The following is a 15317-nucleotide window of genomic DNA, read 5'->3' as shown; positions in this document are numbered from 1 at the left end:
TTCTATGAATCTTTTTCCCCTGTTATTTCATATGTGAATCTTTTTTTTTTTTTTTATATTTTGAATAAATATTGTTTGCTTTATTTATTATTTATTTTTTTTGGTTTATTATTGCTTGTTTTTTTGGTTATTAATTATTGCTTGATTTATTTGTTTTAGGTGAATTAGTTGGATTTGATGAATTTTTTGTAGTTAAATTTGGTGACAAAATATTTATTTTGTCTCCAAAAAAAAAAACGATTTATATTGGGCTTTATCTGAACAAAATCAAGAAAAACAAGGCCAAAGCCCAAAATAAAATGATAAAGAAGAAACACAACAATAGAGATATTTTAATTTGGGCTTCCATAAAAGTTTTCGGGGAAATCAATGTAGAGAATCGAATGACCAATAAATGTTATTTTTTGTATTTTTAAAAGAAAATACAAATAAATCGACTTGGATTCGTGAAGTAGACAGCTCACTCGTCCGCTTAAATAAGTGTTGAGAGTCGACTCTCGTCTTGTACATGCAGCGGCAACCCTTAAATAGAATTAAGATCCGTAATGGATTAGTTATTGATTTGTCTGGATGAGAAATATCGTGGACAACTAAAAAATAAAAAAGAAAATACGAAGATAATGAGATGATAAATATATGTCTTTTATGTGTGCATTATGAATATTTACTTTATATCTTAACCACCAAAATACATATTTTTATACAATTTAAACAAATAAATCTTAAAAGTATTTTAGCTATGTTTCAAAATATAAATTGATTTTGACATATGTAAATAGATTTTTAAAATAATTTTGTTCTTACCATTTTATTAAACACACCCTATAACTTCAGGTCAAAGTTAGGGTATTGGAAAATATTTATGGTCTAAAAAAATGACAACCACTGAAAGGAATTGAAAAGAAATGGACAGGATGCAGGGTATTTAGTATTTACAAAAAACAGCGTGGACCGAAATAAATTGTTTAATTTTGCATTTAAAATTATACAAAGCAATTAATACGAATCGATAATAAATTATGGATTATGAACCATAGCGAGACACATTATTTAACGGCTGCATCAGTGTCCATTCTTTAGTATTTCACCCTTGTCTACTAGTTGGTACGGCTGTAATATTCCAAATTTCCAATTGAAGCACAGACATAAGTCTATGATCATATAAATTCACCATATTTTATGACGAAGACGTGTTGAAGAAAAAACTTACCAAGTTTTAAGGAAGATTTGATCCAATAAACAAGACATCCAATCCAATCATGCTTCCAATTAATTATTAATTAATTAATTAATCTAAAAACTAATCATCACATGAAGCCATACCAAACTTTCAGTGGTTGGATTGGGAATACGTATTTAATTTATTTAGTGTTAGTTAAAAAATGACCAAAATCATGTGATTAGTTTTAAGAAATAAAAGAGGCAAGGAAAGAAAGTAAGAAAGCAAAGTGGCAACAAACATTAATGCTGATTAGTAATTTAGTAAAAGGAAAAGAACAGTTGCACACACACAAATAAAACACAAAACACACAAGAAGAAATGATCTAATAAAAGAAAAGAGACAGAAAAGAAAGAAAAAAAGGAATAGAAGGAGAAGAAGAGAAGAGAAGAGGCTTCTTCAAGTATTCAACCACTTGAGAGAGAGACATCCCCTCTGACATTTTCTCTATTCTTGAAGCAAACTCCTCGTTTCAGATCTCTAGGGTTTCTCTTTCTTCCTCTCACTCTCAAAGCTATTTATGATCATTCTCTGACACCTTCCCCTTACCAATATCAGGTGCTTCGATCTCTTTGCCTTTCGGTATACGCTCTCAGATTTCGATTCTTCCATTCCAATGTGCTTGCTTCTTCGCTGATTTCCCTTTCGTTTCTGCAGATTGGAGCAGGTTCATCCAACATGGTTGTTTCGGGGCCAATCACGCCGGGGCAGGTGTGTGTGTGTGTGTGTCTCTGTGAGATTTGATTTTTCTGATTGATAATTTTTCTCTCTGATTACTTCGATTCGGTTGTGAAATTTCCGAAACAGAGGTTAATTGTCGGTGATCTGCTTTGGTGTAATGTTGTTTGAATCTAACTGTTAATGATTGGTTGAGTTTCTGGAAGGGAAGTGTTTGATGTCGGATTGGACTATAATATAGGTCATAACTCTCATTCAATCTGGAACATTGAGTAAGAGTAACGAATGAGATTTTTAAGTTGGTAGATACAGAGTCATGTTAGTTCAGCAGCTAAAAACCATTTGGATGAATATATGTATGTTTGGGGGAAAAACAATTTTGGAGTTGGACCTGAATGACAGCATAATTTGATATATTTCAAATTCGAGTGGAGTTCTTTAACTGTGTACTTGAAATTGAGCATAGTGAAGTTGGGTTAAATTTGGAGAAATCTAAATTTGAAACTTTTTTTATGCTCATTGAATAATGCATCTATGCTTAATGAATTAATTCTGTTAGATTACACCATCATGGTTTCTTTACCTTCTTTCCATACTATTATCATGATACTATTTGATATGAAATAGTCAATTTTCTTATGGAATTTTGCTTATTTTGACCCCAGGTGTCTTTCTTGCTCGGTATTATTCCAGTTTTTGTTACATGGATATATTCAGAGTACTTAGAGTACAAGAAAGTGTCACCTCCTCCTAAAGTGTAAGTTGTTGCACTGTTATAGTCGTGGGAAATTGTTGACCTTTCAACAGATTAAATCATATTGGATTTTGAAGTGGTGGAATATATATCAAGGATGAGTTTCCACATTTCTATTAATTGTATGTATCTTCTGTGATTGGATAGATTTGTGATGAAAATATGTTCTTAAAAAACTCTAGACATACAGATCAATCTTTCTGTAGGTGATAACTTTGTTAATATGCAGGGACGTCTTGTAGAGGCAGTTGATGATAATCTAGATCTGGAAAATAATGAGATATATTGATTAGTAGAGGAAAAATCTCTTACATAAGCATTGTGCTAGATTGCTAGGTATTCAGGGATCATTATGCATCCAGAAATGTAGTAACAGCACTTAAACTTCATTATCAAGTTTACGAGTTGAACATTACAAACCCGAATAATGTTTGCAGAGATAACAAATCCAATTTTATGGGTTTCATGCCAGCATGAAACTAGATGTATAGTTCTCTTAAAACCGCTAAAAGTTATTAAAGAATTTGAAATCAGAAAAATGCAAGTAAAGTTAGACACAAGAAGAGACTGATATGGATTATGTTTCCATCTTGGATCCATTTGAAAATTTTTGTTGCCTGATTGAAACAAGTATATCTTGTTGAAACATGTAAACTGGATATAATACTCTTTTTTACTGACTTGTATTTGATGGTTTTAACCTCTCCCTCTAAGATTTTGAGATCTGAAAAGCATAAAAAAAATCTCTTAGAAAAATATCTGATGCTTAGTAATTTGTCTTTGAGGATTGCAGTCATTCAGACACTAATCTTGATGAGTTGGGGAAGGAAAGCATTAAGGAAGATGATCGAGCCATTTTGCTTGAAGCAGGGCTTACACGATCATCATCAGCAAAATTCTATGGATCATCTGTCAAATCAAATCTGATCAGGTCATTTTCTACATTATATATTCATGAGGTTGTCTTCAGTTTCTCACACTTATTCTTCAATATCCTTACCTTCTTACTTGTCCTGTCTAGGTTTTTGACCATGGATGATTCGTTCTTGCTAGAAAATCGAGCAACTTTAAGGGCACTGTAGGTCATCATTCTTTAAATGACTCAAAACATTTTATGTTATGCTCTTGAATCTTCTGAGTTCTTAAAACTTATTTACAACAATTATTAGGGCTGAGTTTGGGCTGATCCTGTTTTATTTCTACATTTGTGATCGAACCAACTTACTTGGAGAGTCTACAAAGGTATTTCTATACCACTTATTACTTTTCCACTTGTTTCGTGACTGCAATATCAGTATATAGTATATCAGTTGGGTTTATACAAACTCTTTTTGGTGCTAAATTGCTAATGCTATTAATGCTCTTTTATTTATAAAACATATAAAATTAATTTGTGAATTATCTACATGTGAGTTATATGAGTACCCCTTTTGATATTTGTATCTGAAAGCCTATAAACTAACTGTATGAAGAACAAAGTAAATGAAAGGAGGCTATTTCTTATACATTTCACCTTGTTTATAATTTTTACTCTTAGTTTCTATACTTAGCTTAGTTCATAATGCATGATTTCATAGCCCAGTACACTTTTGTGCAACGATTTTGCTGTTGTTTTGTTTATTTATTTCTTTTTTCTGGTCAGTAATAATTTGTTGTTCAATCAATGCTTGGGAAGACATATCTTGCAATATGTTTCACCTTGTAGGGTTTTACACTTGGAATCATAGATTACAATATTCATAGCCAAAGCTCCAGTGTGCAACTATTTTAGTTCATTTATTTATTTTATTGGGGATCAAGCTTTTGGTTAGATATATGTTGTATCACAGGTTTGACTTGAGAAGGGAATACAAAAATGCACTGGAGCTAAGGGATCAAAATATATGTTTAAATAAGCTGTCATGTACTTTGTATTTAAATCATTATATGACTTAAATTATTGCCATTTTGTAATAGCTTCTTTTTTAACTAGATTTTCCTTTTCTATTTGTTTGACAGAATTATAGTCGGGATCTTTTCATCTTCTTGTACATTCTTCTGATTATAGTGTCAGCCATGACCTCTTTAAAGAAACATAATGACTCATCAGCATTTTCTGGAAGAAGCATACTTTATCTTAACCGACATCAAACAGAGGAATGGAAAGGATGGATGCAGGTAGGTTTCAATTTGGATGCCTTACATATTTTAGTACATTAATTATAGTACATATCATAGCGTGGAGTGTGGGCATTGAATAGGCTCACCTTAGCTTGTACTGAACTTTATATAGAACTGGGTAGCTAGAATGAAATTTTACGCCACTCGGTCATAGATGCTTTGAGGCCTTGTCATGAATTATATTTTTTTAAAAGGTTAACAACAGGAGAATGGAAATTAAAGCCATTGGTTATTCTCATGATGAAACTGAAATCTGATTATCACAAAAATGTAGTCTAGATGTATAAGACTTTAAGAGATGAAACTTAAATTGGATTTAGCTCAACATAGTCCATATGTGTATTTCTTCAATTATTCCATAATTCAGTGAATATCTTCCTGCAGTGTCTAATTTTTAACTGTGGCTGTGATCATATTCCATTTGTTCAGGTCCTCTTTCTAATGTATCATTATTTTGCCGCGACGGAGATATACAATGCAATACGTGTTTTTATTGCTGCATATGTTTGGATGACTGGATTTGGAAACTTCTCATATTATTATGTTAGAAAAGATTTCAGCCTTGCTCGCTTTGCTCAGGTGATATATATGTGGTGTCTATTCTGTATCCTTAACTTGCTACTCTTTGTTCATAAAACAATATTATTAACTCATTAAACTTCTTGCAGATGATGTGGCGGCTTAATTTTTTTGTGGCCTTCTGTTGTATTGTGCTTAACAATGACTACATGCTCTATTATATATGTCCCATGCACACGCTTTTCACTTTGATGGTGTATGGAGCATTGGGTATATATAGCAAGTATAACGAAAACAGCTCAGTGATGGCTGCAAAAATTCTTGCATGCTTTCTTGTGGTGATCTTGATTTGGGAAATCCCTGGATTCTTTGACATACTCTGGAGTCCATTTGCATTCTTTTTGGGTTAGTAAGATATTTAACTTGGACATTTATATTATTATTAGTTTGACCTTTGTTGTGTTTGTTCTGTTGCAATTTTTCTTAAGGTTAAGTTACTTGATCTTCCTGCTGGTTAAAGTCCTGAACTAGTTTTTTAATCTTCGTTTTTCTTTTGATCTTTGTTTTGATCTGCTAACTTGTAAATTGAATGGTATGATTTTCTCATCAATTGTGATCATATTATGAAGGGAAACAAAAATCATAGTTATATTGTAGATACTCTGTCTAAAGTGCATGGTTTTACATGTAGTGTATTTGCATGGTTCAAGCTGATTTGTTAATCCAAGAATATAAGCTTGCATGTTTACACTGTAAGTACATAATAGAAATCTTTATGTGTCACAGGTTATACTGATCCTGCAAAGCCTGATCTCCCTCGAATGCACGAGTGGCATTTCAGATCTGGGCTTGATCGCTACATCTGGATAATTGGAATGATTTATGCCTACTTTCATCCAAATGTAATCCATATGCTGGTTTATTTGATGGGTCTGGGAATTATATTTGATGATATCCAACTATTTAAATTTGAAATAATTTACTGTCTCAGGTTGAGAAATGGATGGAAAAATTGGAGGAGTGTGAAACCAGGAGGAGATTAACAATTAAAACAAGCATTGTTTCAATTTCATTATTTGTGAGTTATACATGTCTACATCTCTTTTCATATTTCACTTCAATTATCTCAGTTCTAGACCAAAAATAGTAAGAAAGAATATCTCACTCTCACCATTCCTTTCTAGGCTGGGTACTTGTGGTATGAATACATTTACAAGCTGGACAAGGTCAATTATAACAAGATGCACCCCTACACTTCATGGATACCAATTACGTCAGTATTATCTATTTTCCTTTTGCCATTTTGTCGTTCTTTCAGATTCCATTGTTTCCTTTTCATTATTAAGGAGACTAATCCTATAATAATATCGGGTGACATTTTTTTTTTAGGTTATTCCATTGATCCTTGTGATTTTAACTAAAATATTTTACAGTGTTTACATTTGCTTGAGGAATTTCACTCAGCAGCTTCGGAATGTCTCTCTGACCCTATTTGCGTATGTGTTCCTTACCTTTGTTATTGAAGTTCCATTTTGTTTGGTTATCTCTCCCTTCCTCCCATACCTCCCCTTTTAATTTAGCGGTACTTATGCTTTTTTCTATCTTTTATTTTCGTATTTTTCTATATTTTGTGTTTATCAGGTGGCTTGGGAAGATTACTCTTGAGACTTACATTTCCCAATTTCACATTTGGTTGAGGTTCGTGCATATTGGTCAACTTGTTTTTTCACTCTTCATTTGGCATCATTTTGTGTGGATCTTAGTTGTTGTTCCATGATTAGTGTGTCTTCTGTTTCCTTTTGTTGATCATCCTGGCCTCCATGTTTCACTTTAGTGTGATAGAATACGAGTCTTCACATAAACTTTACTAAAATGATATTGTCTTCGAAGTTTTTTGAAAATGCAAATATGTTTGGACATCATATAAATAAAAGATTTTTTATTCTCAAGCATATTTGTTATGAAAATAAATAAATTTTTGGTCGTGTAGAATTTAATTTTTTTCCTTTTGCCTTTTCTAGCATTCTGCCTGTATGAAAAATATTTATCCAGATATCCCAAAAAATTTAAATTGGTTTCTTTAATTTAAAAAGGATTTTTTTTTTCTTTCTTTGAAAAATAATGACACCAAGTAAGCAGTAAATCTTCTTCATATCTACAGTACAAGAGAGGTTTGGTACATAACCCTCTTTCATAAAATATTTTTCATATGTAATCCATAAAAAATGTTATTATCTGAATCCAAAACTTCTTAATTAGATTACAAGGTACTTATCTTTTTGAAAAATCTCATACTTGTTATCATTGTACATGTTTAATTTATAAAATTTATAAAAAGTGGAATAGCGAGTACCTATCAATACACTATTTAATCATAATGCGAGAAAGCTGGTGAAAGAACTGTTAGCTAGTAAGTATTAAGATACTGACTGTTTCCTTGTTGCCTACAGATCTAACATGCCAAATGGACAGCCAAAGTGGCTTCTGTGTCTCATCCCAGAGTATCCTATGCTCAACTTCATGCTTACTACAGCTATATACGTCTTCGTAAGTAGCCTTCCTCTTTACCTTTTTGCTTTTTGTTTTTATGTTTTTTACCATTCATCTTCAATTCTCATAAGAGCCATGTTAATAAGTTGTGCCTTTTGTATTCACTTGACCTGGTTTTGTAGATATCACATCGACTTTTTGAATTAACAAATACACTCAAGTCCGTCTTCATACCTACCAAAGACAATCGACGACTGCTGCATAATTGTATCTCCGGGATTGCAATTTCCTTTTCTTTGTACTTCATTGCAGTTGTTCTACTTCAGATTCCGCATTCCACGGTAAGCTTCTATTTGCTACATAAAAGGGTTTATGGAGAATCTTGATGAAGGATAATTACATAATTTTGTTACTAATTGCTATTACATGGAAAATTGCCCTGCAAAAGGGGGAAAAAGATAAAAATTAAAAGAAAGAGGAGTATATAAATGATATCTCCAAAACTAAGATGCCTTCTTATTTTTTAAAATGTGTTTATTTATAATAATTGTAATTTCTTTGATGTTGATAGGCTTGAAATTCAAGACCCCAAAGACTTTACATAGAAAGTTCCCGTTGGATTTGCTGTGCTGAAAGGACACTAGTGAGTTAAAATAAGGATACAGGGAAATGTGGAATCTCATAATTTTTGGAGCAGTGTGTCCTGTAGTTGTCAATTAATATCCTCAGTCACAACAGAGATATGAACGGTGGTGGTTTGCATTTGAAGTTGGCAGAGGAAGAGAGGGACTAATCCTGAAGAAATTTGAACCAATTTTCTATAAATTCGTTTGTGCTCACACATAAAAAGGAGACAAAAAAAATAGGGTAGCTTACGAGTTCTCTGTCATGGCTGTGAGGAAATTCAAGATTCATTATCTTTTCAAATTTTTGTTGTCATTTTTTGCCTTTTTTACATCTGTGAAGGATAAGGAGAAATATGTATATTCATTTTGACAATCTTGAGCAGAAACGCGTCGTCATACCCTTGTAATAATAGCTATTTCTTTCAACAGCCATAAATGCAAGTGTAGTGTTTAGTGTTACCATTTCATTGTGGGGAATGTTCTTTCTACTTTAGCATGAATGCTAAGTTCCTTGCAGACTTGCAGTAGCAAAAGTGTGTCCTCTTGGTGATTTTTGAATTTGAGACAGGGAAAGTAAAAAAGAATGTGGGAAGAGGTGGTCAGACTTCTCAGTTAATTATTGATGGAAAGAAAAATAGTCGTCATCATGATTACCTACGGAATAAAAAATGCTTTTAATTATTATTGACATGTTACTTTCTAAATAATCACAGTAGAACTAATTTTCTTGAGTAGAAGCCATTCCGGTCTTTAACTATTTTCTTGAATGACAATCTCTTAACATTCGAAAATGTCAGTTTTTAACTATTAAAGATGTTAAATAATAATTTATTTTTTGCAATTAGTTAACAAACTGTGACGATTTACGTGACTCTGTATTTGAATAAATTAATTATTCAAATTAAGGTAATTTTTTTCATTAGTTATTTTATATTTGACCAAACTATTTAAGAAGTGATATAGGGTCCATAATTGTTGGCCATGTAACTATTTAAGAGGTGATATAATAAATGTCAGTTTTTAACTATTAAAGATGTTAAATAATTTAGTTTTTGCAATTAGTTAACAAACTGTGACGATTTACGTGACTCTGTATTTGAATAAATTAATTATTCAAATTAAGGTAATTTTTTTCATTATTAGTTATTTTATATTTGACCAAACTATTTAAGAAGTGATATAGGATCCATAATTGTTGGCCATGTAACTATTTAAGAGGTGATATAATAAATTAAAGTAATGCTACACATCTAAGTTTTTTTGTTAACTAAATTCAATTAAATTAGTCTAACATAACAAAATCAGTTATGACTAGTGATACATTCTCTATACCTCGGCCAAAAAAGCGATAAGCTCGGAAAAGACGATAAGGTCGGATAAACTTAACAAACAACAACGTCAGTCAAAGATAAGCCACAACCATTACCATAACAAACTTCAGTCAAGGCAGGAATCTCGGATAAAATCAACAAGAACCACTTTGTTAAGTACCTATATAAACCGAAGTAGTAAGCTCGGAAGAGACAGGTCACACAAGTTACTCTAATCTTTTCATTATTGTTTCTCTTAAGCTATATTTTAACTTGAGCGTCGGAGTGCTTTTTGCAGGTGTTCCCGCCGTGGTGTTTCATCTAAGCCGACGTATAGCTCCTCCACCCGAGTAGAACATCAGTAGAAGGAGTTATCATACCTTGGCAGCATACGGACGGAACATTTGGCGCCTACCGTGGGCCCGAAATCTAAAGACCCCACTGAATTTAACCTTCTTTGTAGAGTTTTGCATTTTTTCTTTGTCAGGATCCCTAATTCCCAAAGATGACTTACAATGGAGTCCAACAACCCACACAAGCGGAACTCCTAGCTCAAATTGCCGAACTTCAGGTGGAAGTTCGGAGAATAGCTGAATTGTCGTCCGCCTACAATACGGGGAAGTATGGCGAGGGAAACTCCAAGATCTCGACTCAAGGCAATGCAGACCCCCAGAATCTCACCCCACCAAAAGAGAAGCTGACTTTGGACAACCCTTTCTCAAAAGAAATCACAAATTTTCAGATGCCGAAAAATTTTGTGCTCCCTACTGCCCTTGAGCCATATAAGGGGTTCGGTGATCCTCGTGCCCATATTAAAAAGTTCCAATCAATGATATTTTTTAACGGACCTAATGAACCTATACTTTGCCGAGCTTTTCCTACTTATCTCGATGGTGTTGCATTACTCTAGTTTTCTAAGCTGTCTGTAGGTTCGATTTCTTCTTTTGAGTAATTGGCGAGGTCCTTCATCGATTACTTTGCTGTGTCAAGGATATATGTGCATGGATCAAACTACCTAAGCACAATCAGACAGGGGCAGCACGAAAGCCTAAAAGAATACATGACCCGGTTTGTCGAGGCAACTATGGAGATTCCGGACTTAGACCCAGCAGTCCACCTACACGCCCTTAAAAGTGGCCTCAGACCTGGAAAGTTCCAAGAGATGATCACAGTAACCAAACCGAGAACTCTAGAAGAATTCCGAGAAAGGGCCGCAGGTCAAATGGAGATAGAAGAGCTTCATGAAGCTCGAAAAACAGATAAACACCCACCCAGAAAAGAAGAAGAAGAGAAGGCTCACAAGCCGACAAGCAACAAGGAGCCAAAGAAGCCCTTCAGGCTCACACCAAAATTTGATACTTACACCAAATTCAATACGAAGAGGGAGAATATAATCAAGGAGATCCTCAACGCCAAAATAATAAAGCCCCCTGCTCGAGCAGGGAGTTACCAAGATCAGCGATTTGTAGACAAAGGCAAACACTGTGCGTTCTACCAGAAGTATGGACACACAACGGATGAATGCATGATAGCTAAGGACTTGTTGGAGAGATTAGCCAGACAAGACCTCCTGGACAAGTATGTCGAAGGGCGAAGAAGTAGGAAAAACAACCGGGACTGAGAAGAGCGCCCACGAACCTCGGAGGAAAAAAACAACAGTAAATGGGCCAACCCTAGCCCTCCAAGGGGGTTATAAACTGCATATCCGGAGAATTTGCTGGGGGAGGTGAGACAAACGCGGCATGAAAACGAAGTTACCGAGCAATGCTGGCAATCGAAGAAACAATATCCCCGACAAAAGAGGATGCAGCAGAACCCAAGATAACCTTCAGTCAAGCCGACCTAGCTTCGCCAGGACCAAACCTCGACGACCTTGTAGTGATTTCCATCCAAACAGGAGAATTTTTTGTAAGAAAGGTCCTCCTCGACCTAGGTAGTAGGCTGATGTCCTATTCTATTCTACTTTTCAAAAAATGAAACTGACTGAAAAGGCTATGCAACCTTCATCTGGAGAACTGGTTGGGTTCTCTAGAGAGCGGGTCTCAATTAAGGGCTACATATGGTTAAGAACGACAATGGGAAACACTCCATTATCAAAGACAATTGATATTCAATACCTCATAGTCGACTGCCCCAGTCCTTACAATATTATCCTCAGAAGACCTGCCTTGAACACCTTCAAAGCAGTGGTATCTACTTTACATCTATGTGTTAAGTTTTAGGTACAGGATGGCAGGATAGCGACAATACACTTAGATCGCTAACAAGCTCGGCAGTGCTACAATGCAAGCCTAAAGGGGGCCAACATAGAGAAAAAACCTCGGCAAGAAGTGAAAGCAATCCATAGCACAAATGAGGTACTGTCACTAGCAGAACTTGATCCCAGGGAAGATTTCCAGGAAAGACCTCAACCGGTGGATGACCTTCAGAGGGTTCCTTTGACCGCAAAGGCCGGCCAGTTCACGTACATTGGGCGAGCTCTTGAGGGAGAAGAGCGATCAAAGCTGATAAAGGTGCTACAGGACAATGCCGACTTGTTTACTTGGACATCGGCAGACATGCCAGGGATAAACCCAAGCGTCATCTGCCATAAACTCGCTATCGACAGAACAATCCGATCTGTTGCTCAAAAGAAAAGGAACCTTGGAGCAGAAAAGGTGAAAGCAACTCTGGAAGAGACTAAGAAGCTCCTCAACGCCAGCTTCATCAAAGAAATCCGCTTTACCACATGGCTCTCAAATGTGGTAATGGTAAGAAAGAACTTAGGTAAATGGTGCATGTGCGTAGACTTTACAAATCTTAACAAGGCCTGTCCAAAAGATGCTTACCCATTGCCTTGTATTGACAAACTAGTAGACAATGCTTCCGGGTTCAAAAGCTTAAGCTTCATGGATGCCTACTCTGGTTGTAACACCCTACCACACAAAGCTTTACGCTTAAGTCGTAAAACAGAGGTGATGTGGTATTACGACCTCTAAAATAAAATAAGTACATATAATAGCAGAAGAGTTATAATATGCTAGGAGCCTTGAAGGATAGGGAAAATAAAAATCGCGAGATAAAAGCGCAACGCTCAAGGAACGAGTTAACTTGCATGCTAAGAAAACTGTAACTGTCAAACATAAGATAACAGTGTCAAAATTCTCGTTTCGATGAGCTCTATCCTAATTTAATATAATATTCACATTTCTAATCTTCCTTATTAAAAATTAATTTATTGACTAATTATCTACTAATTTAACCGGGGTTTACACTGGTTATAACCAGATCCTTATGCATTCAGAAGACCAAAGCAAAACAGCTTTCATAACGGAACATGAAAATTTTTGTTATAAGGTAATGCAATTTGGCCTAAAGAATGTAGGTGCAACATATCAAAGACTAATAGACAAGATCTTCCACAAGCAAATAGGTCGAAACATGGAGATCTACGTAGATGACATGGTGGCCAAAACTCCATCACAAGGATCACACTGTGACGACCTAGAAAAAATCTTCAGACGAATCCGAGCATATAATATGAGACTCAATCCAGAGAAATGCGCTTTTGGGGGTACAAGGAGGAAAGTTCCTCGGATTTATGTTGACTTCACGAGGAATTGAAGCAAACCCAGAAAAATGTGAGGCTATACTTAAAATGACAAGTCCGAAAACAATTAAAGAAGTACAACAGTTAACAGGAAGGGTGGCCACACTGTCACGATTCCTGCCCACATTAGCAAACCGATCATACCACTTCTTCAGGACGATCTCAAATACCAAGAAGTTTGATTGGACTGATGAGTGCGAAAATTCATTTGCCAAGTTGAAAGCTATCTTATCCTCCCTGCCAATATTACAAAGGCCAGAGATCGGTAAACCTTTATATTTGTATTTATCTGTTTCTAACTATTCTATAAATTCAGTACTCGTTGTTGAAATAGGAAAAGTACAGAAACCGGTATACTTTGTCAGTAGAATCATGCAACCAGTGAAAAAAAGGTATCCTAGAATAGAACAGTTGGCCTTGTCATTGGTAACAATGGCAAAAAGGCTAAGGCACTATTTCCAAAGCCACACAGTAATAATCAGAACGGACCAACCGCTGCGACAAATACTGACAAAGCCAGAATTGGCAGGACGACTAACTAAGTGGTCCATCGAGCTTTCCAAGTTCGATATTCAATGTGAATCACGACCGACTTTAAGATCACAAATTTTGTATCCGAGTTTACAACTAGTGAGCAACACGAGGAACAGGTTTGGAAATTGCAGGTAGATTGAGCCTCAAACCGTGATGGAAGCGGAGCCGGAATCGTGCTTAGGGAAGGGGAGGCAGTAGTTTCCGAGCAGTCACTTCAATTCCATTTCATAGCAAGCAACAATCAAGCCAAGTATGCGGCACTAATAGCAGGACTAAAGCTCGCTCTCAGCTTCTGTATACGATGCCTAACGGTCTTTTGTGATTCTCTGTTGGTGGTTCAACAAATTAAAGGAGATTTCAGGTAAAAGATCCTCTACTAGAGCAATATTGGCTCATAGCAAAGGATCTAATCTCGAAATTTGATAACTTTATTATAATGCACGTGCATAGAGAACAGAACACTAGGGCAGATATACTATTTAAACTAGCTGCCACCAGAGCAAATGCACACACTTCCACACTAACACAGCTCACACTAGAAAAACCTAGTATCGAATCATTGTGCATAATGAGTATCACCCAGGTAAACGACTGGAGAATGCCTTTCCTTGAGTATATTAATGCAGGGACCATTCCGAAGAATGAGGCGAACCCCCAACTCTTTAGGCAAAAAGCAAGCTTTTACACAACTGTGGCAAACAACTTATACAGGAGAGAATTCTCACAACTGCTCCTAAAATGCCTTGGCAAATATGAAGCCGATGAAGTTATGGCCGAAGTCCATGAGGGCGTGTGCGGCAACCATATAGGAGGGCAAGCACTAAAAGCCAAGATCATCCGGACGCGACATTATTGGCCGATGATGAAAAGGGATTGTATAGCAAAGGTCAAGGCATGTGACAACTGTCAAAAGCACACTTCCATTTCAATGAAGCCAGCCGAGGTGTTACACAGTATGGAGGTAAGCTGGCCTTTCTATAGGTGGGGGCTGGACATCCTTGGCCCATTCCCAAGAGCACCGAGACAGGTAAAATTTCTCTTAGTTTCAATAGATTACTTCTCAAAATGGATAGAGGCACATCCATTAGCCAAAATAACAGCTGAAAAGGTACAAACTTTCATATGGAGAAACATCATATGTATGTTTAGAATTTTCAGAGAGATAATATCGGATAACGGTAGACAATTTACAGATAGTAAACTCACATCATTTTTGAAAAATTTTAACATGCAACATCATTTTAGCTCGGTCGAGCACCCACAGACAAATGGACAGGCCGAAGCTGCTAACCGAATAATCTTGCAGGCAATAAAAAAGAAGCTCACTTAAGCGAAAGGAGAATGGGCGGATTTGATCCCAGAAATATTATGGAGCTATAACACTACAATACAAACCACTACAAGCGAGACTCCATTTAGGTTGGTCTACGGCAAGGA

General features: G+C 35.7%; 1 protein-coding gene across 1 annotated transcript; it reads left to right on the top strand.

Moving 5' to 3' along the window:
* LOC107631558 (protein REDUCED WALL ACETYLATION 3) lies at positions 1519-9076 on the top strand. Its single transcript, XM_016335041.2, has 17 exons — positions 1519-1778; positions 1878-1931; positions 2564-2655; positions 3446-3583; positions 3674-3730; positions 3822-3894; positions 4651-4809; positions 5242-5391; positions 5481-5736; positions 6118-6233; positions 6323-6409; positions 6516-6604; positions 6765-6827; positions 6973-7029; positions 7782-7878; positions 8004-8162; positions 8393-9076. Exons 2-17 carry the CDS (start codon positions 1899-1901, stop codon positions 8396-8398), a joined length of 1632 nt encoding a protein of 543 aa, XP_016190527.1. The 5' UTR covers positions 1519-1778; positions 1878-1898; the 3' UTR covers positions 8399-9076.

The sequence above is a fragment of the Arachis ipaensis genome, chromosome B03 (assembly GCF_000816755.2).
Source record: "Arachis ipaensis cultivar K30076 chromosome B03, Araip1.1, whole genome shotgun sequence".
Taxonomy (NCBI): Eukaryota; Viridiplantae; Streptophyta; class Magnoliopsida; order Fabales; family Fabaceae; genus Arachis; species Arachis ipaensis.
This window is presented reverse-complemented; position numbering and strand designations above follow the sequence as displayed.